This window comes from Muntiacus reevesi, chromosome 4, assembly GCF_963930625.1.
Source record: "Muntiacus reevesi chromosome 4, mMunRee1.1, whole genome shotgun sequence".
NCBI classification, from domain to species: Eukaryota; Metazoa; Chordata; class Mammalia; order Artiodactyla; family Cervidae; genus Muntiacus; species Muntiacus reevesi.
In genome coordinates this window covers 168,578,719-168,602,834 of record NC_089252.1, presented here as the reverse complement: position 1 = coordinate 168,602,834, position 24,116 = coordinate 168,578,719, and the positions used below count along the sequence as shown (strand labels likewise).

Sequence of the window (24,116 nt, the reverse complement as noted above, 5' to 3'; positions counted from 1 at the left end):
GGTTCCATTACTTCATGGCAAGGGGAAGGGGAAAATGTGGAAGCAGTGACAGACTTTATTTTCTTGGGCTCCGAAAATCACTGCTGACAGTGACTGCAGCCATGAAACTAAAAGACGCTTGCTCCTTGGAAGGAAAGCCAAGAGAAACCTGGTGGTGCTTTAGTCGCTAAGTCAAGTCCAACTCTTGCAACCCCACGGACTGCAGCCTGCCAGGCTCCTTTTCCATAGCGTTTTCCAGGCAAGAATACTAGCGTGGGCTGTCACTTTCTTCTCCAGGGGGTCTTCCCAACCCAGGGATTGAAACCAGGTCTCCTGCACTGCAGGCAAATTCTTCACAGACTGAGCTACGAGGGAAGCCCAGTGACAAACTTAGACAGTGTTATTAAAAAGCAGAGACATCACTCCGCTGCTGTGGTTTTTCCAGTAGTCATGTATGGATGTGAGAGTTGGACCATAAAGAAGGCTGAGCGAAGAACTGATGCTTAATTGTGGTGCTGGAGAAGACTCTTCTGAGTCCCTTGCATTGCAAGATCAAACAGTCCAACCTAAAGGAAATCAACCCTGAATATCCATTGGAAGGACTGATGCTGAAGCTCAAGCTCCAATACTTTGACCACCTTATGTGAAGAGATGCCTCACTGGAAAAGACTCTGATGCTGGGAAAGACTGAAGGCAGAAGAGAAGGGGGCGGCAGAGGATGATGTTTGGATAGCATCACCGACTCGACGGACGTGAATCTGAGCAGAGTGTGGGAGATGCTGTAGCACAGGCAGCCTGGGGCGCTCCACCCACTGCATACTCCAAGAGCAGAAGACAGCAGGCGTTTTGCAACGACATTTGGTTCTCGTCCTTTTTGAAAAATACCAGGCTAGTTCATCTATTGTTGTGTTGTAATGTTGGTTATAAAGTACTTCCTATCACATTAAATCAAAAGGACTAGAACTCCTCGAGTGTGTACAAATACCAAATCACTCTTTTTTTCTATCAAGTTTTTCAAAGGGTACTTACCATTGGCTTTATTCTGAGAAGTAACTTTTGGTTTCTTTCTGTAGGAACACTGTGACAATAGACGGTGACGCTCCACAGGAATCTAGTATTTATAAAATGCTGCCTACCACAATTAAGGAATATTTATCCCTCAATATTTTAAAAAACAGGTAAGATTATACCCGGGAACTGTCCTTTCATTTTGTGTCAACAGTGGAATTGAGGAAAAATATACTAAAGTTGTGAGAGTATCTATAAAGATGTGTTAAACAAGAATTAGTCTTATATCAGAAAGCAAGGAAAGATTAAACTGAAAAATTTAAGCATTCTCTCTCATAAATAAGCCAAGTGATTTCATATTTACATACATCTCTAATGAAGTCTGTGTTTTCTTAGGATATCTTAACACCTACTAGATTCACTTTGTTAACTCAATCTGGAGTCTCAAAATTATATATATATATATTTTTTTTTTTTTTTTGCAAGTGTCAAAGAGAAATTAAGCTCCTGCTGCTTCTCCAGACCTCTAAGATTATATGTAATCTGTAAGTTAGCAGCATTCAAGAAGAGTAAAAAAAAAAAAAAAAATCATGTTAATGGAGAGTGAATCTAATTGTTGAATTTCAAGTGTGAATGATTTAACCTTTGCATTTAAGTCCGGAAAAATTAAATCCTTTAAAAGAAGTTCATAATCCTTGAGGAAACCCCTTATTGATGCTTGGATCACGTCTGGTAATAATGAAGACAAATTAACAAGATTTTGAAAATTTGGCCGTATGATAAAGCCAAAGCATACAAAATCACTTTTCTGCTCTCAGTCACTGGCTGTCCCAGGAAGGATTAACTTCCTGTCTCGGACTCTGGTGTCTAAATTAAAGGAGAGAAGATGTTATTGTAGTCTTGGTTCCAGGCTTCTGGCTCACAAACAACAAAATGCAAAACTCACTAAAGAGGAAAAGGTCACGCCCAACGTATCCTGTGAGATGAATCTGCTTCTCTAATATGTGTTTTTAAACTTCGTTCAAAGAACTGACAATGACAAAGTCACACCTTCGACAGGTTAGTAGACTTTAAAGCTTAATGTACTATGTTAACTTCTTCAATGCCAATCTTAAGATTTACTAAGGGGAAAAACAGTTTGATCATCTAAATTATTAAACTTAATGCTTGTTTCAATTCCTTCAAACTACGTTATTTAATTCTGGAAATGTGTAATTTTCTGTATGTGTGTGTATATATGCCAGTCACATAACAACATTTTCGCCTCAACACTGCTTAAAACAAGTATTTAAAATAATTGTATACGTTTAAGTAACAGACTCTATACTGAGTTTTTAACAAGTAGGGCCATGATGACCAAATTAGAAAAGCACTTTAATTCTTAAACAGTGTTGCCGAATAGCTGAAGACTGCCTTTTCTGTAAGAACTGCTTGTCCAGCAGAAAATCAATAAGAAGAGGAAAGAATTCCACCAGCATCCCATTACAACCTGGAACGGACGATGAAACCCCACATCTGCTACAGACGTTTTAACTATAAAAATGGGCAATAAACCACTGTCTTGTTATAATTAAAGGGGTGGGGTATGTGAGACTATCTGGAAACGCACAAAGGATTAGACCACACAAAGCATTATGATAATTAAGGAAACAGGGCCTGAGCAGTGACTTAACGGTGGTTGTACTCTTTAACACTGGACTGCAACAACGCATCCTTTTGTTTGCAGAGTTAAGAAATAAATGTGCTACATGTAATTTCCACCAATGTGAGACATGACAATATGAACTAATTATGCCTAAAATGTGCTGAAAACAAGGAAGATTGTTATTGGATAGATGGGGTTTGGGATCAAATGAGACATTTTATTAAGAATGTGCAAAATAAAATGAAGTGACCTCTATTCAAAAAACGTACAAGACAGTTATTGTTTAAAATGCTTTAGTACTCATTTTCGATAAAAAGGAATCTGGCATTATAAAAATACATAAAATAGTCATGGATTTATACCATTAATTTACATAAGATATTTTCTGCATAAAGCAAAGTTATAAAATAGTAAAGGTATTCCTATATGAAAGTTACTCCCAGTATAAAATTTTTATGCCTTTTTGTAATTTTTGTCTATCTGTATAAATAAGACATTTTATCCTTTTAAAATTCATAGTTCCATTTAAAAACATAGGCTTCTCTGTCTCTTAAATAAACATCCACTTGAGGTAGTGTGTTAGGACCAGTCCTTGGTCTCGTTACTTTATGTGTCCAAGTCGTAGGACTGAAAGTTTGAAGTCCTGTGGCTTCCTAAGGTCTGTTTATAGGTACATGTGTGATTTTCTCGCTGAAAATCTGTCCTTTCTTTCCCATCTTCCTCTGACTCATAGTCCAAGTTGGGGGAAGAACGCGCTTTCAAGTGAAAGGCTCTTGGCTGACAATCCGATGACGCCCCAGAGCTTGAAAAGGCATCCAGCTGAGGTCTCCTCAGAGGCTTTCCAAAGGTTCCTGAAAGAAAGAAACCCCTTGAGCACATGGGGCCTTTGGAGCAATCAGCAGAATGCATTTCAAATGAAGGGGCACCCTGCCCCATAAATATGGGGGGAAGTTTCAAGCCCACGTTATGGGATTCAGGTAGATGGCTAGACACTTGTGCTACGGAGAGAGGCCTCACGGAGTGGGGCTGAAGGCACGTGCGCCCCTCTGACACATACGCCCGCTGAAGACAGGCAGCCCTTCCCCACTTCCAGGACCTAGAGCGGTAATAGCAGCAACAAGCTCCCCGACAGACGTTCTTCCAATCCTGTGTTCAGAGAAGCCCACCATCCTCCACGAAGTGCATTTGGATCGTCATGTACAAGTAAACTGTGCCTCAGGGTAGAAAGCTTCTCTCAAAATAATCCGTACGGCTTGCCCGCTCTTTCTCAGTAGCAAATAATAATTCTATTGACTCAAATTCTCTCCTAGGTCGTATAAAAATTATGATTCATTTTTTAAAAAAGGCATATAAATAATTATACCATGAGAAAACATGACATTTCTTAAAAGCTGGGTAAAATACTTAAAAATTCTATTTTTTTTTTTAAGAAGACAAGTTGTGGTTCATTTTTCCATATTTCCATGCAGCAGAAAGATGATCTCAGTTCTTCCACTCCATCGTCCCCACGCACTAGACCAAAAACTTCAGAAATGAATCTCGGTGTCAGCCAATGTCCACCGCCACCCCCGGGCTTCAGGATTCCAACAGCCTCCTCCGGAGGAGGCAGCCCAGCCTGCCGACGAGCGGCCAGTGCCAGGTAGGACGCCGTCTGCACTCTGACTGTGGGTTTACTTATGAGCCAGCAGACATCCCAAACCGCAGTCATGCCGTGCACACAACTCCACCCCAGAGGCTGCTGGAGCCCAAAACCACGTTTTCCACATGACTGACAAACTGCACCCCTCAGTCACTTCCAAAACTCTTGTCTTCAAGACGATGCCACACACAGAGTTGCCCAGAAAGTTCCTAAGGCTTAGCGCTGGATTAAATACCTAATCAAGTAAAATCCCCATGTCTGCCTCTGCTTTTAGAAACAAGGATGCTAATTAATAGGATGCCACGACAGCACCATTAAAAAAGATACATACACACCAGAGACTATTCTTCACCAGCCTGGCGTTCCAAACTCTCATGGCTCTCCCCCCTGCAACTCGCAATGTGGGTCTGGGGTCAAGGTACCTAATAATTTAAGAAACTTACCCATGAAAGAATTACTCAAAGTAACTGATGGTGGCTCTGGACTTGGACTAAAATCTGCAGAAGACTTGTTCAGACATAAGTTGTTCATTCCGGGTCCTTCATGTTGAGAATAAGAAGAGCTGAGTGACTTCTTCGTGTGAGAAGGCCAGCCTGTGTCACTGATGCTCTGCTCGCAGGATTCCTCTGAGGGATGAGGACATGGGTAGCGCTCCTTCTTCTTCATGTAACTGGGCTCGTAGTGGTCCATTAAAGCTGATCTCAGGTCAGGACCACAACCTTTTAAATTTGGGGACAATGTCGGGAGACAGAGTTAATGCTTCTAGAGATCTCTCCAGGAAACAGAACTCCGAAATGAAAACCACATACCTGTGTGATAGGCTTCAAAAGGATCTGAGCCATACATGCTCCCCTTCAAACACACAGGGCCTGAGGGTCCCAAAAAGGGACAAAGGAATGGGTCTGTGGCAGCTTCCACATCGGCTTCACTGTGGCTGTCAACGTGGCATGTCCCTTTAAAACACATGTCTTAATCACTGAACCGTAAGTTCAATTACCATTCAGCCGTCTCTTCACTTTTGACAGTTTCCATATTTATACATGAAAAGTTCAGACAGAATGTTATACAAAGGAAATACGGCAGAAATTTACAGAAGGGTTTTTTCAAAATTTAATGATGCCTATAGATTAGTGATTAAGTAAGTTTATGATATCTTACTAGAAGAGAACTTAATGAACCATTGAACTGGATGTGTTAACCTCACTGCTGACCCCACCCCCTGGTTTCCAAGAGAAACTGATCTGTGCATGGACACTGTGGCTGAAGCAGCGATGGTGTGAACCACGTGATGCTACCAGCACGGCCTGCTTCCTCCAGAACTCATCGATGGCCAGGATGAGGTACTGGCACTTAACCAACGACCTCTTAGTGCCCGGCTCAAAGATGAAGTCGACCAAAAAGAAAAAACAAACAAACGGAAACTGATCATGAGTTATCCTGTGCTAAGCAATCCAGAACTGATATTCTGGTTTGCAGGGGACAGACACAGCAGCTGAAGGACAGGAGACATCATGAGGGTCAGAGATGCCGCAGCGGACCGTGTACCTGGGCAGCGGCAACTGGGCAGTCCTTCTTGGGGGGTGGTCTCAGCGAGAAGCAAACGTGATGAATGCGGTTCAATGCCACTGGCTACCTCCGGGGCTGTTCTGAGAGCGCCCTGATCTCCAGCCCCAGCACCCGGCAGACACGCCACTATGACGCTCCAGTTCTGTCCCCTTACTTTTTTAAAATGCCTTTTCAGTAAACCTGGCTCTATCCAAGTGAGCTTGGGCTTCTGCTCTTTGCAAGCAAATGAGTCTAATCAGAACAACTGCTTTTATGCTCAAATCTTCTCTTCTATCTCTATGCCCTCTTATCACTGCCTTGTCAAGCTCTTGGCAATTATTTGTTGAATTTTTTTGTCTCACTGCTGACTAAACTGTAAAACTGGAAACATTCTTCCCTCCAAACTATGGAGTCCACTATAGAGCATATACTCAATCAACACTCGTGAGAAAAGCTGGTAAAAGGTCAATAGCTTCTACTAAGCACTTACTATGTGCCAAGCAGCATACACTATCATTTTATCTAAAGTTCACAACAACCTAATAGGGAAGAATTATAACTGCCCAAGGATACACAGGGAGTGAGTGTCAGACGTGGGTCTAGAACCAAGCTGATGCTCTTATACTATGCAGCCTCCGTTATAATTCTTTACACAGCTCTTAAAGTGAGAGTCAGAATTATAACTCTCTAACAGAGTGATTTTAAATCACTTGACTTTTGAGACCATGCATGAAACCAGTTAGTGTCACTGAAGTCAGAAGAACATTCAGAGCCAAAGAACATTTATGACATAAAGGAAATACTACATCGCATGGAGGAATTAAATTTTACCTAACCTACTTCTTTTATTGCTAGAAACAAAGATTTCTCTAGTATTTAAGAGAAAGACTTAGAACTATTCAAGATCAGCTTTGCTAGTGATTTTGGGCCAGGTCCTAAATATATGAGTGTCTCAATGCCCTGTGGAAATTAACGTTGTATTTGAACTTTCCAAAGGGTTATTTCAAAATCCCAATAGCTTATGTTCGTTTTAAACACGTACCATTACTATCGTGCTGTGGTAAGAAAAATCCGCCTCCAGAAGAAGTGACGAACTGGTGGTGGCTTCCGTTTTCTGAGGAGACGTACCCGTCCTGCCTGTCCGCTAGTGTTCCCTGAGATGACAAATAACTCGGGATATCAGCTGGCAAGTTGGTGTCATCTGTAATCAACGACAGTGTCCTATGAACCAAGCGTGGTCACAACTGCCACACAGGCTTCCCTGATGAACGGTAGATACCCTTCGGTTTTGTCTTCTGTTTAAATCAAATCAACCTACCCTTGCAAAACCATCTTGATGGACAGCACACCAGGGCTCTGCTGCTCTGGGGCACCTCAGCGGATGCCCTGCTCTGCGGCCTGTGGGATCCTCCCCTCATATTTCTTTACGTCTGTTTTCATGTTTTTACATTTTTGTCTGCACCAGACTGCAGAGGCTCTTCAGCGCGTTGCCCAAGCTTCCCTAGCTGAGGCACACGAGCAGAGCGGCCCTGCGCTACGCGGGTATCTCAGCTCCCCAACCAGGGATCGAACTGCGTCCCCTGCATGGGCAGATGGATTCTTAAGCCCTGGGCCGCCGGGGACGTCTCACTCCTCCCAACTTTCAAAGACAACAAATGCTTATAAAGATAAAGATAATTTTCATGAGATAGTATTTTAGATACTATCTGAGCTTGATCTCTGCCATATTCCTGACTTTGGATTACTCACTGATACAGGAGTCTGCCTATACAATCAAAGCCCCTTTCTCCTAGATGCCTGCATATGCACACAGGCTCGCAAGGGAGAAGACGATGGCTGAGCAGACGCCTCATGACCGCAGGCTGCTTCCGGCCCTCCACCACCATCTGGGGGTGCGCACTGCCCTAAGCTCCGCATGGTCTGCACAGCCCACATGCTGTTCTGAGGCGGCTCTGACAAAGAGCACTCGTCTTTACCCATCAGCTTCATTCCAGGCCAGGGTGCTGTGTTTGGCTAACCATAGTTACCCAGCTTGAAACAAATGAATCACCCTCCTGACGTGGCCTCTGATCGCCACAGACACACTTGGAAGGGAATCTCGGCGGGCCCACACACACACACACAACTCCTGCACGCACACACGGCTCCTGCACACACACACACACACACACACACACACACGGCTCCTGCGCGCACACATGACTCCTGCAAACACACGACTCCTGCATACACACGACTCCGGAGACCACACACGCCTCCTGCACACACACGCCTCCTGCGCACACACGCCTCCTGCACACACACGACCCCGGCGCCCCGCGCCAGGCTTCCGCGCACACACCTGTGTTGGTGATGCTGCAGTCTTCGTTCCGCCGCCGTGTGTGGTAGATGATGACCACCCACACGAGCGAGGTGCCCACCACGCAGCAAACCACGGCGATGATGACAACGCCCACGGTGGCCCAGCCGTCGTCGTCCAGCGCCGAGGCCGCCAGCGGAGGGGAGTCGCAGGTGGGCGTGGGGATCACGCTGAGGCGCACGTGGCCTCTCTCGGTGCCCAGGGTGTTGGACATTTCGCACGTGTACTTCCCGGCATCGCTGACGTCCGAGTCCACGATGATTAGCAGCTGGTTGCCGGCTGCAAAGAAGTGCCTTTCGGTGACCACCAAGGGGCTGTCATCCTTGGTCCAGTTCAGCCTGGGCGGGGGGCTCCCGCCCGCAATGCACTGCAGGACGGCCGTCTCCCCCTTGGTCACCGTTCGGTCTAACAGGGGCCGCAAGAACGACGGGGTCTCTGAAATGACAAGTTACGCTTTTAATCTCTGACATGAAGTTGGCGTTTACACAGCCTAAGACCTCTTGCTTCAATTTATTCAAAGGGGAGCTGAGGCTGGACTCTCCCACAGCTTCACGCCCATGCCGCTTTAAAACCCTGAACATGGATATGACACTTGGGCTTTCATTTCATCATCTGCCTGTCATCTCCTTATAACACCAGTTTAAGGATAATATTTACAGTTTCTCTCACTTAGTCTCCCTCATTCTTGGCAAGGCTGGGGAATGATGGAAGTCGAGCAAAGCAAAACATTTTAGACATATTTTAGAAACAGAAAATGCATAAAAATAACATTAAGCACAAGGGTGTGTTAATGGATGAAAAAAATCAGAATGTTTAAATTTTTAAAGGGAAACTTCCTAGCGCTAGATGTCCCCACCTGTATTAAAATTCTGAAAATAATTTACTTTTATTATTTGGTGTTCATAAGGTTACCCTGATTTACTCTTTCAAAGATACACATACACGATCAACATGCTCACATCTTTAAAAGGCATCTGTTTAGGTACATGATCCTGATGCTGGGAAAGATTGAGAGCATGAGGAGATGGGGAAGACAGAAGATGAGCTGGTTGGATGGCACCGTCAGCTCAACGGATAGGAGTTTGAGCGAACTCTGGGAGATGGGGAAGGACAGGGAAGCCGGACGTGCTGCAGTCCACGGGGTTGCAAAGAGCGGGACACGACTGAGTGGCTGAACCACAACAAAGTAAATGATAAAGGATGGACTCATTTCCAGAGTGGCATGGGAGGCTGAGAAAAAGAGGTCTCTCTGAATTTATTCCGATACTTATTTTTGTTATATTCTTTATACTGTTAAGACTTTAAGTACAGACTGTATAATGCAAAGAGTAGAGAAAGGTAATTCCAGCCAAAAGGGACGGCATCGAAGCGTTCCTCTCCCCCCTCAGAAGGGAGGGGGCGGATTCATCTCACCGCCCACAGGTCTGAGGTGAGACGCATTCCCCGACCTGGCAGCGTCTGAGAAGCCACTGTCGCCTCCGGGAAAGGGCGGTGTCCTACACATCAGCCCTCACCCTCCGGCGTTCCGACACTCCTCGGGGCCTTTGGGTGGGCCGGCATCCTGAAGACGGACAAGTGTCGCAGACCTGAAAGCAGCCACTCACCGAGGACAGTGAGAGTTGCATTTGCAGAAATGCTGCCGGCGCTGTTTTGGGCGGTGCAGCTGTACACCCCGATGTCCTCTATCTTCACGTCCACGATGAAGAAGACATCGTCCTCAGGCATCACGTGCATGCGTCTCTCCCGCGCGGCCGGGAAGTCCGTGCCCCCGTCCTTCTGCCAGGCTATCTGCGGGGCTGGGTGTCCCAGCGCGGCGCACTCCAAGCGCGCCATGGCCCCGGCACGGATGGTGAGGTCCATGGGGGTCTTGGTGAACGAAGGAAGCACTGAAGTAAGAAATGCGACACGGGGGCATTGGCGTTCTGCAGTTAGGGGGCTCATTTTCATTGCCCCCCGCCCCTGCTTTTTTGGATACTTAAAATCTCCCTGACATAGGAAGGCAGGGCTTGTTTCCAACTGCAAGACGTGGAGTCATTGAGAAGCGCCTCAAGGTCACACAGGTACAGAAATGACCGAGTCGGGAGGAGACAGGTCACCTGAGCTTCACACTGGTCTTTCTGCTCTTTCCCGGACTTTTTAGTTTCCTTAATAACTATCTGTGAGGCCTTAGGCAAATCAGTTATCTGTCTGTACCCTGGCCGCTCCATGTTTTTTTTTTTTTTAAAGTTCCTCCTGGTTCTAACATTCTATGACTTTAGACACGCGTTTTGGCCTACAATTTGCTGTTCAGGCCTCAGCAGTTATTTGTGGAATGAACACATTAATGAGCCATATCTTCTACCATGGACAATAAAAACAGTGAAATGATAAGCTGCAGAACTGTCTACTTGCCCCACGAACGCAGGATGAGACCCCGCGTCGGCAGCAGCTAACGCTCATTCATCTACTGAGCACTTACTCTAGTCCAGGCATCCTGCCGAGTCCTTTACACAAACTACTTTATTTCACAAGTATACCTCTGTAAGGTAGGTATTATTACTCCTATTTGAAAGATGTAGAAATGGAGATAGAGGTTAAGTAACTTGCTGAGAGTCCCACAGCTGATAGCGGGAGAGGCAGGATTCAAACTGAGATCTCTAAGCTAAAGGTGGTGGGCTTTCTGTTGATGGGAATGTAAACCGGTGCAGCCACTAGAGAAAACAACATGGAGGGCTCTTAGAAAACTACAAACACGGTGACCTTATGGCCCAGGAATTCCACTCCTGGGCACATGCCTAGGAAAGACGCAAACTCGAATTCTAAAAGATACATGTACTCCAGTGTTCGCAGCAGCAGTATTTACAATAACAAAGACATAGAAACAAGCCAAGTACCCCTCAGCAGACGACTTAAGATGTGGTAAATACATACAGTGGAATATGAGTCATGAACAAGAATGAGATGATGCCATTTGCAGCAGCACCGGTGGGGACCTAGAGATTCTCACACCCGCGAGGCAAGTCAGACAGACAAAGACTGTATCACATGTATCTGGAGCCTAAACAAATAATACAAATCAAAACAAACAGACTCACAAACACAGAAAACACACTTAGGGCTACCAGAGGGGAAAGGGGCTGAGAGGGAAACTAGGAAACTGGGATTAATAGACGCCAATGGCAGAAAGCAGACAAGCATCTAGCATCTCCCATAAAACACAGGGAACTATATTCAATATCATATAATAACCTACAATGGGAAATAATTTGAAAAAATATACCTGTAACTGAAGCACTTTACTGCATACCTGAAGCTAACACAACACTATAAATCAACTATATCTGAATTTTAAAAAAAAGGTGATATCCTTTAACTTTGTTCTTCACAGTCTTCCTCATCAGACGAACCACACCATGAACTCTCAAAGAACAAAAAGTGTCTGGTTTATCTGGGTTACCCACCATGCTAAGCATGGGGTCTTCAATACAGTAACAGCCAGCTTAGGTACACATAACCAAGAATATCAGTAATGTGGATTGAGAGGTAGGGAAAGGCAGGGTTTAGGTGGAGACCTCTGAGAGCAGAGGACAGGGCTGGTGATAAGAGAAGAAACCAGGTACTTGCTGTTTCATAAAAACATATCTTTAAATGCAAGAGGAAAAGTCAGATCACATACTATTTACTGTGAGCTTGGCTTTGACAGAGTAGGATGAACCGAAGTGATTGGAGATGACACATTGGTATTTCCCTTCACTGGTAAATTCCACGTTGCGGAGCCGAAGAATGGTGGTGTACTCCATCACCTCGCCACCCTGGGCCCGGAGGTGTGCATAATTTTCCATTTCAGCATCGTGCAGTAGTTCATTGTCTTTTTTCCAAGCGAAAGTCATTGGGGAATCACTGCTGCTGGCAGCCGAGCAGATAAAACTCAAATTGGAACCTTTTATTGCCGACTGCGTTTCTGGCTGAACCGTGATCTGGGGTTTCGGAAAATCATCTGTTCAAAATGGAGAGGAGGAAACAAAACAGCTTTAAAGCTTGAGAGTCCAAATGCTACTCAGACTGGAACACCAAGAAACTCAAAACAAACAGTGGCTTAGGTTTTACACTTTGTGTATGCTTCACAGATGGACTAGCAGACCCAGTGTTGAAACAATAGACCGGGAGAGAGTGTATAAAGTCAGTCATTCATTCCAAATAGAGACGGAGACCTATTTACACATCACTAACTGAGGAGACTGATATTTTGGAATACAGTTTACTCCAGACCTCCTGTGCTTTTTTTTTTCTTGCAGAAATACGAGAAGAAATTGGTTAAGACACATTCAGGCTCATGGATCACCTTTAAATGCTACTATCTGGAACTGCATTTCCCCCCATGTTCTCCACAAATAAGAAGCAGAAAAACAAGAAATCTAATGTCAATAATGATAATCAGTATCACTAGAGACAGCAATAAACATTCCATTCACCGAAACTAGAACTCATTGTTAGTCACTCGGTCGTGTCCAACTTTGAGACCCCATGGACTGCAGCCCGCCAGGCTCCTGTTCATGGAATTCTCCAGGAAAGAATACTGAACTGGGCAGCAGTCCTTTCTCCAGGGTATCCTTCCAACCCAGGGATTGAACCTGGGTCTCCTGCATTGCTGGCAAATTCTTTACCATCTGAGCCACCAGGAAACCCAAAGAGCAGTCATTTTTAGGTAGAGCAGGAGAAAACAATCTTTCAGTGAAAGACAAAGCATCCCTCAAGCTCTCTGTGGGCCCCTGGTTCCAGCCTGGAGTTTAGGGTGGACCGTCCATCAGGCCGCTGCGCTTGCACTGTCAGACCTACGTTATAATTACAGATAAGCAGCTCTGTCATTCCAAACAGTTATATTTAGTTCTGTTGCTTTTTGGAAAAGTTACCTTTCTGAACTTCAGTTTCTCAGAGATGGTCTGTACCCAGAAGGAAGCATCTTAGATCAACCAAAATGTATTACTTGGGTGCACTGAAAAAATGATGCACGTGCGCACGCATGTGTGTGTGTGTGTGTGTGTGTGTGTGTATGAACAGGGTATGGAGGACCCTTTGACAACTCCAATGCAGCTAATTTCCACGCGCGTGTGTGTGTTTGTGTGTGTGTGTGTATGAACAGGGCACGGAGGACCCTTTGACAACTCCAATGCAGCTAATTTCCAATGCCATACTTGCATGTTGTAAGCAGGATGGTCTCCTTTTCTGTAGGACTATTCTAAAATTCTCATCTGGTAAATCAAGGTTCAGATTCACAATGGAGGGAGTGAAAAATCCATGGATGTAACACATACACAAACACACACCTACATCTACACATATATATTTCTCACAGTAATAGAGAGAGTAATAGAGAACTGAGAAATAAAGACCACGGAAAAGGAATAGCTCAGGTCCTTACAAGTGAATGCCAAATGCTTACTTAGATCCAAAAGCTACATCAGATATTTTATTTGCAGAAACTGTTGGCACCACTTAATGCAGCAATGTAAAATAAAAATATGTTTTTCTTGTACTTGACTAAACAATTGTAGGAAAAGCAAAATAATATTTAAAGGCAAATGTAGAATTGGGCTCTGTAATATCTTGACACACATACTAAAATTCAAGTGAATTTTGATTTCATGTTCTATATGCAAATTTAGTTTTACAAAGGTCTCTCCACGACATCAGATAGTAAATAGCAGAGTAATGCAGTAGACTTGCCAGGAAAAATATCAATAACCTCAGATATGCAGATGACACCACCCTTATGGCAGAAAGCGAAGAACTAAAGAGCCTCTTGATGAAAGTGAAAGAGGGGAGTGAAAAGGCTGGCTTAAAACTCAACATTCAGAAAACTAAGATTATGGCATCCGGTCCCATCATTTCATGGGAAATAGATGGGGAAACAATAGAAAGAGTGACAGACTTTATTTTTTTGGGCTCCAAAATCACTGATATGGTGACTGCAGACATGCAATTAAAAGACGCTTGCTCCTTAGAAGAAAAGTTATGACCAACCTAGACAGCATATTAAAAAGCAGAGACATTACTTTACCAACAAAGGTCCATCTAGTCAAAGCCATGGTTTTTCCAGTGGTCATGTATGCATGTGAAAGTTGGACTATAAAGAAACAAGAGTGCTGAAGAATTGATGCTTTTGAATTGTGGAGTTGGAGAAGACTCTTGAGGGTCCCTTGGACTGCAAGGAGATCCAACCAGTCCATGCTAAAGGAAATCAGTCCTGAATATTCACTAGAAGGACTGATGCTGAAGCTGAAACTCCAATACTTTGGCTACCTGATGTAAAGAACTGACTCACTGGAAAAGACCCTGATGCTGGGAAAGAATGAAGGCAGGAGGAGAAGGGGACGACAGAGGATGAGATGGTTGGATGGCATCACCGACTCGATGGACATGAGTGTGAGCAAGCTCTGGGAGTTGGTGATGGACAGGGAAACCTGGCATGCTGCAGTCCATGGGGTCGCAAAGAGTCAGACACGACTGAGCGACTGAATTGACCTGAATGCAGTAAACAGGAGGCTGCACCAGAGAGATGGAAACCTGGGTGTCTGAGTCAGATCTGCTAATGAGCTCTCTGAAGTTGGGTAAGCAGACTTCTATGCTGAGAGGCTTAGATGAAAAAACAATGCACCTTAAATATATTCACAATAAACTCAAACTTTCTGTTACTTGTAATGTTTTACTCACCAACAGTAAAGTTTTAGATAGCAACACTGGCTCAGTGGACACGAATCTGAGCTATCTTTGGGAGACAGGTGAGGACAGAGGAGCCTGATATACTGCAGTCCATGGGGTTGCAAAGAGTTGGACTCGACTTAGCGACTGAACGACGACAATAAAATTTTTAGTAGTCTATAAATCACGAGCTAATAATTGTCTCTTTCTATTCCTTGTAAATAGCATCTGCACAAGATTCAAGTCAGTCTGTTCACTGACTCAAGAGAACCTCTCAACAACCCCTGGATTTGGGGAGGGCAGACAGCAGTATTCCCATTTCACAGATTAGAAGACTGAGATTTAGGGACTTGCAATTAAGGAGCAGGGCTGCTACTATCCTCCAATTCTCTCAAGACAACAACATCACTCTCTTTCCACCAGACCACCCTGATGCCAACACAAAGAGGAAGAAATTACAGGAAAAAAAAAATGTTTTCATCAGGAAAAACTGCAATCATCAGCAAACTACAGATCCATTCTCATCTACCTCAGCAGAAATAAGAGCTTCATTTAGGGTATATACATTTATGCAAATCCATTCTTTGGACAAATGTGGGGGAAAAAAAAGAAAAATGAATAAAAGGCAAAGACCACAGTTCCACTCACCACACACAAAGCCATCTGGACTAACAGCAAAAATACTTCTTCCCTTCAACAGCTGAGGGTGGGCACAGCTGGCGTTTACGAAGCTCTGAAAGTGGTTTTCCGCCACCCACTGTGGCAGCCATTTCAACTGGCAATCGCACAAAAGGCTTGATGTATTTAAGTGCCTGGGGAGAGTAATTCCATTCAGTCTGTTTTGTATGAAATGCAGATTTCTACAAGTAAACTAAACTCAAGTAAATATTAACAACGCATTGAATGGAGAAACCAAATACACACATCCCATGGAATAAATGCTCTGGAGTGCATCTTAAAATGCAAGGCAGGGAACGAGCACCATTGTTTTGTTGGTGGTGGTGGTGTTCTTCTTATTGATGGGAGAGACAGAAGTACAGCAACGCTGAAAATATCTCAGTCCTGAAAACTGGTTACTATGATGAGGCACTGCGCTATACTGGGTCTCACAAATTTAAATCGCATATTTAAGAAAAAGAAACTCCTTGTTGCAACAAATGGAACAAAGCCCCACTCCTCCTGCTTTCTGGTAATAAAAGTTAAGTCACGTGATGAGCGTGCCACATCCTTTCTACAGATACCTAATCCAGGATGCCCCATCCCTTGACAGGTGGCCCCCTCAATGCTTTATGTGAAACTCTTGGAAAGAAAAGAAATGCTTACAGTTGTTGAAGCCTCTTCATTTGTGAAAAAGCATTGCCTTGTAATGACATGATTGCGTTGTCACTCAGGTCTCTGGAAAAGACACCAAATCAAACACATTAGAGGAAATTTCGGTCACCGAGTGCCTTCAGGCACAGGTTGGCCCGTGATGCCTGCCCCCAACTCACCCCCAGAACACTCTACGTGCGGAAATGCACCGACAGGTGACCAGAGAACTCATCAGGAGGCTTGTGATCTAGAACAAGGATATCTGATTCCGAGGCAGGTTCTACTATGGTGAGAGAGATTTTATATCACCACATACAGATTTTTTGACTCTTAAGGGCCTAAGTCGTTCTGCCGTGTTATTTTCTTGTATTTCTCATTATTCAAATTAGTAAACTTTAGTAACTTAAATACACATAGAAAATTCCTCATAATTATGCTTTTAAAAAACCATCACATATAGAATATTTTCTATGACATGGAACCACGTTAAGTGATTTTTGCTTACACATTATTACATGTTACTCCTCACAGCAACACAAAAAAGAAGATGGTATAACCAGCTTGGCTCGGCATGAAAGGGGCAGATAAGATTTGAACTCAATTATTTTCAGTTTCAAAACTGCTGTTCTTAGTCACTAGCCTCTCCTGACACATACAACTTACTAATGGGGAGACAGGCAGGTGTTCAGACAAGAGGTACTTACTAAAACACACCAACCAACAAACAACCACTTCAGGCAGGATGTTCATAAAATGCGAGAATATTCTGGGCTGATTTTTTTTTCACTGGTGCTGACAAGCAGGCTGAATTAAAGTCCTCCCCGCCTGAACTACTGTTTTCCTTTAGAGGATTCAGAGTGGACAAAGGCGATTCTGAATGACATAAGGGGCAAGAGAAGACAGAACCCAGGTCCCAAACGTGGGCAAAGAAGGACGCTGGGAGAGTTCTGAAGGAGACGTTAATGCTCCAAGGATCCACTAATTTCACTTTCCCTAGAGCGGAAGGGTCAGATGACAAACCCTCCTGGCTAGTTTCCCTTTGAAAGTAACTTGCTCCGGGAAGCCCAGCGACACTGGCCGCCCTTCCAAACTCTGCTCTGCAGTCACCCCACTGTAACCCGGGCCGCGGCACGGCTGCCGGGGCTGGCCGTCCAGAGCTCTCTGCAGCCCGGGGCTCCGTGGGAAGAGGACGAGAAAGTGGCGCCCAGATAATAACTATGCGCACAGCGCCAGTGAGGGTACAAACCAGCTGTGTACTTTAAATGATAGCTTCTACCGTCCAGGCTAACAGATAATAAAACCCTCGGCTATAAACGTTACAAGCCAGGCTGGACACACCGCACACGGCCGCAGACTCTCACTGCACCGATCGATACAGACACCCACCCACGGTCATCAGAAGCTGCCTGGCCGTGGTCCTGCGGGTGTTGACTCCCACTGAGGCTGGCGCGCGTCCGCTCTTGGTGCCTGAAAACATCTGAGTCCCTAACTGTCATTTCAGAAGTGTGTGCCTCCAGAGGTCGTGAAGGAGACAGCAGCTGTGATGGGAGAGGCCGCCCTGGTTTGAGCTCTGCTCCTGCCAGCGGCTAACTTAGAGGTCAGTAGCAAGAGAGATGAGAAAGAATAGGAGGAGGAAAAACAGGCTGTGTGCTTTTTATAATTAAACAACAGCAACAACAAACAGAAGTTCTCAAGTACTCTTACAACTCTCCAATTACTCTCAGGAACTGGGGTTGGGGTGGGAGGCATTGTCTTTATTGATCTTGCAAGTCACCCTCTTAACTGTTCAATTTAAGCGAGAACTCTTAGAACCTCCATGTCTTAACTCAAAAATTGAGATAATGATATAGCTACTAAATAGTTTTCTCGTGAGGATTGAGAAATATAAATAAATACCTGACATAATGCTTGGTGTGCAGTGGATACATAAGAAATAGTAGTTTTTTTTTTTAAAAAATTAAATACGCCACTGCTTGAGAAACATAACTAAAGGAAACCCCAAAATGATGGAAAGAAACACCTTTAAATGCAAAAGAAACAAGTGTGTGTGCACTTACACTTTCATCAGGTATAGACAGACAAGGAGGTACACAGACGGACAAAGGGTGGACAGATGTGCACATTTTATATGAGAGGGTACCAACAAAATTACATTCTCGCTTGTGGTATCTTCCATGACAAATAAGGGGGTAACCACTGCCGACTGCCTCTAAGGTAACTAAACTGCTACTCACAGGTGTTCTAACGAATCCAAACCAGTGAAGGCTTTCTTTGTAATGGATCGAATCCGGTTTCCCTGGAGTATTCTTTAAAAAAAAAAAAAAAAAAAAAGTTACAATAGAACAGTTAGTAAAATGCCATTTTGGAGTGCAATTCTCATGAAAAGAACTGCTTTTTAAACCATTGTGAATATTCCCTTTACTTCAATTAAACAATACATCCTTAAAAAACATATCCATGACACAGATTTCAGTTCAGCATGGTTGCAAAGCATTTGACAGAGAACCCAGCAAAAACAGGTATTCAAAAGTTACTCTGACGGGTAAAGTAAACCAGTGATTTTTTTCAAAAAGGAAGAAACCTATTCCAAGTAAAATGTTTCAAAACACTCATAAATAAAGCAGGTAACAGTGGAGACTGTCTCTTTACCCACCCACTCCATGGATACCTTCATCACTCACAGAAGTTTAGAACTAAATGGATGTCAATTTGAAAGTTACTCATTTAAAATACAGAATTTGGCCATCTGCAAGGCCATTTTGTGGCCAAATAGAAACATGTTTTACCCTGTACTGCTTGGAATCCACTGATAACCACCAACGATTTCTGGTCACTGGATTATTTCATTTAAACATTTCTGTGACATTTCAAATGCTGAACTTAGTAAGTGCACTAACCTTTACACAACAGTAATCCCGAGAGTCTAAGCTCTTGAGACAACTGAAAATTTTTATCTGGATATCAAAATCAGCTGCAATGACCCAGTTGTAGGGTAAAAGCACCATAACCAAGGAAGAAAACCTAATTAATACACTTCCTGTGTAGCAGTGGTCATCTGGGGCAACGACAAAAGGATTAAGCACTTCTTTCCACAACTCTTTAAAGATGTCAGCTTGTGTGTGGAATTGAGTTAGATTAAGATAAAACGTTCAGGGAACACGCTGGCGGTCCCGTGGTTGGACTTAGGGCTTCAAATGCTGTGACCCCTTAGTTCTCCTGGTTGGAGAACTCAGATCTCGAGCCATGCAGCAAGGCCAAAAACAAAAAACAGCATATCTGGGTCAAAGAGTGACACAAATTATGAAGCAAATGATACTCACAGGCGCCTCAGTTTGTCAAGCCCAGAGAAAGCACCATTCATGTCCTCAATGGTCCAGGAAATTTCATTGTTCTTCAGATCTCTAGGTAAAAGGGAAAGATACTGAAACTGGTACCAGATATGTAACAAAAGATACAGGCTTTTTTTTTTTTTTTTTTAATCAAAGTGGCCCAGATGAGGTGGGTTTTTATTTATGTAGTTGATTATTTACAGTTGCACGGGGCAGGTCTTCACTGCTGTGTCTGGGCTTCCTCCAGGGGGCGTGGGCTTCAGCACTTGTGGTCCTCGGGTCTAGAGCATGAGCTCAGCGGTTGTGGCTCACGGGCTTAGCTGCTCTGTGGCATGTGAAACCCGCCCCGACCAGGGACCAAACCAGTGTCTCCTGCATTCCTGGGCGGCTTCCAATCCACTCTGCCACGAGGGAAGCATCCTCTGTTAGAGGTATGCTTAGAAAGCTAACATCATGCAATTTCTAATAAATCCCTCATAACTCCCCATATCATCTCTGCCCCTTTCAAAACAATAGAAAACTCTTTCTCCCCTCAACATACTTCTTACCTCCTCCCTCAACAACATTTTACACTTTTGCCTGAAATTAGGATAGCTGACTCTGGTCCTATGAGCTCCTCTATCAAGATGACTAAATTCTGAAAGATTTGAACAGCCTGAAAAGTACGGTGAACTTTAAAACCACCATTCCAACCACACAAGGAGCAGGGTGCCAAGGCATACAACATACTTTTCAATTATGTAATGCTTCAAATAGTGTACAGAGCAAAAGTTTCTGACAGTGCAAAAATCCAGAGCCCGTTGCACAACATTCAAATGAATATTTGAGAGCTTTTCCAAAGGTCAATTAATCCCACCCTCTCTTTCTTCTCTTGGGACAGAGATCAAGTCTGGATAGAACTGGTCTCAGAAACAGGCATCTTCCTTTGCTGCCCTTTATATATCTTTCCTGCTCTGGGTAATTTTTAATCTGCATTTTTACGAAGAAAAAATGAGTGGATTTAAAACTGTTTGCCTCTTGAGCAGTTACCAACTTCCTGGAGATCCTGAGAAGGCTAACTGTAATCACCTCACCAATCTGATCACGGTTCCTTCTAATCCCTCTAAGAGGCAGATATGGATGAAATGGACTGATTTTAATCAAACTGATCTGGGAAAGATTAAGACACTTCTTCTGAGGCTATACACATTTCCTTCACAACAAAGGAAATCTGCTTGGAGAAAAGTAGGTATGCTTAGGAACCAATTAGCTTCATGCACAGAGAGCAAAATGTGTAACTTGCAGAATGTGTGACTTACAAAGTCTTCAAGCTGGAAAGGCCCCGGAAGGCACAATCAGCAATGTAGCTGACTCTGTTGTTCCCAATGTGCAATGTATTTAGCAAGCTTAGGCCCAGGAAGCTTGAATCATCCAACCTCGATAAATGATTGTACGTTAGGTCCCTGTAAAGAGAAAACGAACAACAACAAAAAAACCAACAATAGCTTTTATTTTCCAATTCAAAGCAGTGATTTGTAGGAGGAAAAAAAAAGACAAAAACAGGTAATATATATTACCACAATAATCCTTATTTTAAAACTCCTCCTTCTTAATAATACTAAGGTAAACATTATTCCTAATCCTAGTAATTAAAATCTTTTTATTTGAAAATAACCACCATTGCTTTAGCCCGTGCCACAGAACTGAAACAGCAGTTGCTGAAGTTGAAGCTAGCTTCAACTTCTCACAAAAAAAACTATGCCTAGGTTGCATGTGAAAAAAAAAAAAAGAAAGAAGCTGTCACCTTGGAAACTCTGTTATGAAAATTTCACAGATCACTGGTAAGAAGCTCATGCTTTGGCATGATTCCTGCTCCCAAACCTGAGGAGAATAGCAGGCTACTCACAGCTCACTGAGCTTCTGGCAGAACTCCCAGGCATCAGGGCTGATCCTGTTGATGGCATTCTGACGGAGATGGAGCTCCTGCAGCATCAGCAAGCCGTAAAGCCAGCCTTTGGTAATCTCTGTGAGGTTGTTATGGTCCAGCTGCCTACATTGACAACAAGAGTCAAAAGCAGGATCCTAAGTTTATTACTGAGACTCTTCAAAGGGGACACGATTACGACCTATTACATATGCCTATTGAGGTGTATAGCTTTTGTTATACAGAGGTATCACCAGACAATACTACGCTTCTACATTCCCAGTCACAACACCTGAAACAAAACTAAATATTAAATGATAAGATTATCAATGATGAGGCTGTAACACAGGGTTTCAAAGAAAAGCTGCTAAATGCTCACAGAGCATTTCAGGATCACACTGCCTGAGCAGGAACTGAGCACCCACACTTACAAGATTTCCATGCTGCTCAGCCCCCAGAAAGCTCCATCCATAAGTCTTGTCACTCCGTTTCTTTGCATTTTCAGAGACTTCAGAGCACCAAGCCCTTGGAAAGTGAGTCCATCTACGTTTTTAATCTTGTTTCGGTTGAGTTCACTGCATTGGATGTTAAACAGTTAGCTTATATGACAAATTCTGGAGGCAGTAATAAAATGTGACATTATGACAATACAGTTAAACTAGCCTGCATTAAATTACAGAGGCTATTTTAAATTTCTGAACATTTTTATTGAGAACAATTCTGATTTATTAGCAGTGAACAAATTTCCTTCTGACACATGGGATGCATTTTCAGAGCGATAAAACACAGACACCAGATTGCACTTGAGTTTCTAAACTGTTGTCCATTCAGTGTAGAACTAAACATGTTAATATTGGTTTTTAAAGTTATCCAGAATGGGAGTACTGAATATCATGTTAAAACATGAGGTCTATTCAGGAGCAGGACTGTCAAGCTCATCCTGTTCAACTGCTTACAAAAGTTGATTCCCCTCTGTCACGATCTGCCCTGTGTTTAATGCTTTCTCTTGGAGGCAGTCATTCTTAATCTTGTTGGCACCCTGGAATTACCTGGGGAGTTTTAAAAAATTATTGAAGCCGGGATCCTATTCCCAGAGGTTCTAATGTAATTGGTGTAGGGTGTGGCCTGGGCACTGTGATGTTTAAAAGCTCCACAAGTGTCTGTAATATGCAGCCAAGGCTGAAAACCACTATATGGTAGGAACCTGTTCAGAGAAGGCGTCACCGTTATTAAGGAGACAGTTCTTTGTAGCTCCTTAAGCTACCAGGGCCCCTGCAGTCAGTCGCTGGCAGTATTCTCGCCATCTGCAGCTCCATGGAGAGTCACATCTTCCGTGCCATCATGACGTCTTTGTGCGGAGGTTGTTTGATGACCACACTCTTCGCTCTTGGGAACACCCAACCTGCTTCTCAGGCAGAAGATTACGCTGGGTGACTTCTAAGGCTCTTTCTGATTCAGATTCTGCACCTCCAGCTCTCGGAGGAAAGGGAGCTACCTCCTTGCTGCTAAACTCCCTCTGCCACGTGGTGGATTTTAGGGGGACGATGCCAAGGGTTTGGAGGACACCATATCTAAGAGAACATTTTACTTACAGGTGTTGCAGTTGGGGCAGTTTAAACATCTTGGGTGGAAGAGCTGAGATACGGTTCCTGTTCAGCTTCAATACCAGGAGTGTGTGGGCCAAATTGTCAAAATACCCAGGTTCCATGGATGCGACTCGGTTGCTGTTGATATACCTGTAGAGAGTCTGAAGCTGAGTTTCTCTCTGGGAAGTTAAAGTGCATGCCTTCTCTGTACAGAAACACTTGTTCAGAGGGCTGAGCCATTATTTGTTACAATGGACATTAATATAATTAACTCTTTAGGTCCCTGAAGGCCAATGTCAACTATGACTCACATATTTCTAGGGAAAGAGTGACTAAAACATTTGAAGATTACAAGCAACTATTAGAGATGCTTACCTAATTTTTGTGAAATTCATTTATTAATAAAACACACCAGTGGTTTACTTTCGATTAATTTTTTAAAGAACCACTTGGTTCCTCTATAGTAGTCAAACGAGATCTCATTGTTTTGCAATCCAAAAGTGTAAGAATTAAATGAAGACAGAGGTTTAAAAAAAAGTCAGCATTCTGGTCTCTATCATAAAAGTTGTTTCTTTTTTAATATAGCACAATATTTTCATCACAGGTGAAAATTTTGTTAAAAACAACTTGACTTACAGATACTTGAGCTGTAGGGGTGGAAGTGCAGTTTTAAGTTCTGAAATATTATTGCCACTCAGGTCCAAAGTTTCAAGGGATTGAAACTGTCTCAGATGTTCAGGTAATATTTCCACAATTTTGTTTCCAGCTCTGGATTTAAAGAATGGCACAGATAACAGGATGAATGGTACAACAATCTGAAAGGTGAAAAATACTATTTCTAACTTGTTCTTCACAAATATGAAAAACTGATCGATCTAAAGAGCACTTTTAACACAACAACTCTTTAGTCACTTCAATGTTTTGCTAAGTAACAGATCATAAAGTTAGAAATATGAAAAACATTCCTATATAAATCTGGTGTGTTTAACAGCTGTGGTTATCTAAATGGAATGCATTTAAACTGATTTTTTTTCTTTCTGTGACTTTGTTAACGGTCTTTCCTTCCTTATCATTTTATGAAATGACCAGCAGGAAGCTGGCCTTCTGGACACTGGTCTGTTAGTTCCCTACTCA

At 43.3% G+C, this 24,116-nt stretch overlaps 1 protein-coding gene across 1 annotated transcript in view; it reads right to left on the bottom strand.

Moving 5' to 3' along the window:
• Window positions 1-2,908: 2,908 nt before the first annotated feature.
• LRIG3 (leucine rich repeats and immunoglobulin like domains 3) overlaps window positions 2,909-24,116 on the bottom strand; it is a 53,341-nt gene continuing 32,133 nt past the window's right edge. Inside the window, exons 4-19 of the mRNA XM_065934738.1 lie at window positions 23,619-23,750; window positions 22,989-23,132; window positions 21,828-21,971; window positions 21,379-21,522; window positions 20,792-20,935; window positions 19,485-19,565; window positions 18,399-18,470; window positions 16,177-16,248; window positions 15,502-15,665; window positions 11,831-12,151; window positions 9,780-10,061; window positions 8,158-8,610; window positions 6,859-7,017; window positions 5,081-5,224; window positions 4,715-4,990; window positions 2,909-3,483 (exon numbers count right to left, since the gene is read on the bottom strand). Coding sequence (XP_065790810.1) covers window positions 3,239-3,483; window positions 4,715-4,990; window positions 5,081-5,224; window positions 6,859-7,017; window positions 8,158-8,610; window positions 9,780-10,061; window positions 11,831-12,151; window positions 15,502-15,665; window positions 16,177-16,248; window positions 18,399-18,470; window positions 19,485-19,565; window positions 20,792-20,935; window positions 21,379-21,522; window positions 21,828-21,971; window positions 22,989-23,132; window positions 23,619-23,750 — 2,977 coding nt within the window. The 3' untranslated portion in view covers window positions 2,909-3,238. The remainder of the gene's footprint in view (window positions 3,484-4,714; window positions 4,991-5,080; window positions 5,225-6,858; window positions 7,018-8,157; window positions 8,611-9,779; window positions 10,062-11,830; window positions 12,152-15,501; window positions 15,666-16,176; window positions 16,249-18,398; window positions 18,471-19,484; window positions 19,566-20,791; window positions 20,936-21,378; window positions 21,523-21,827; window positions 21,972-22,988; window positions 23,133-23,618; window positions 23,751-24,116) is intronic.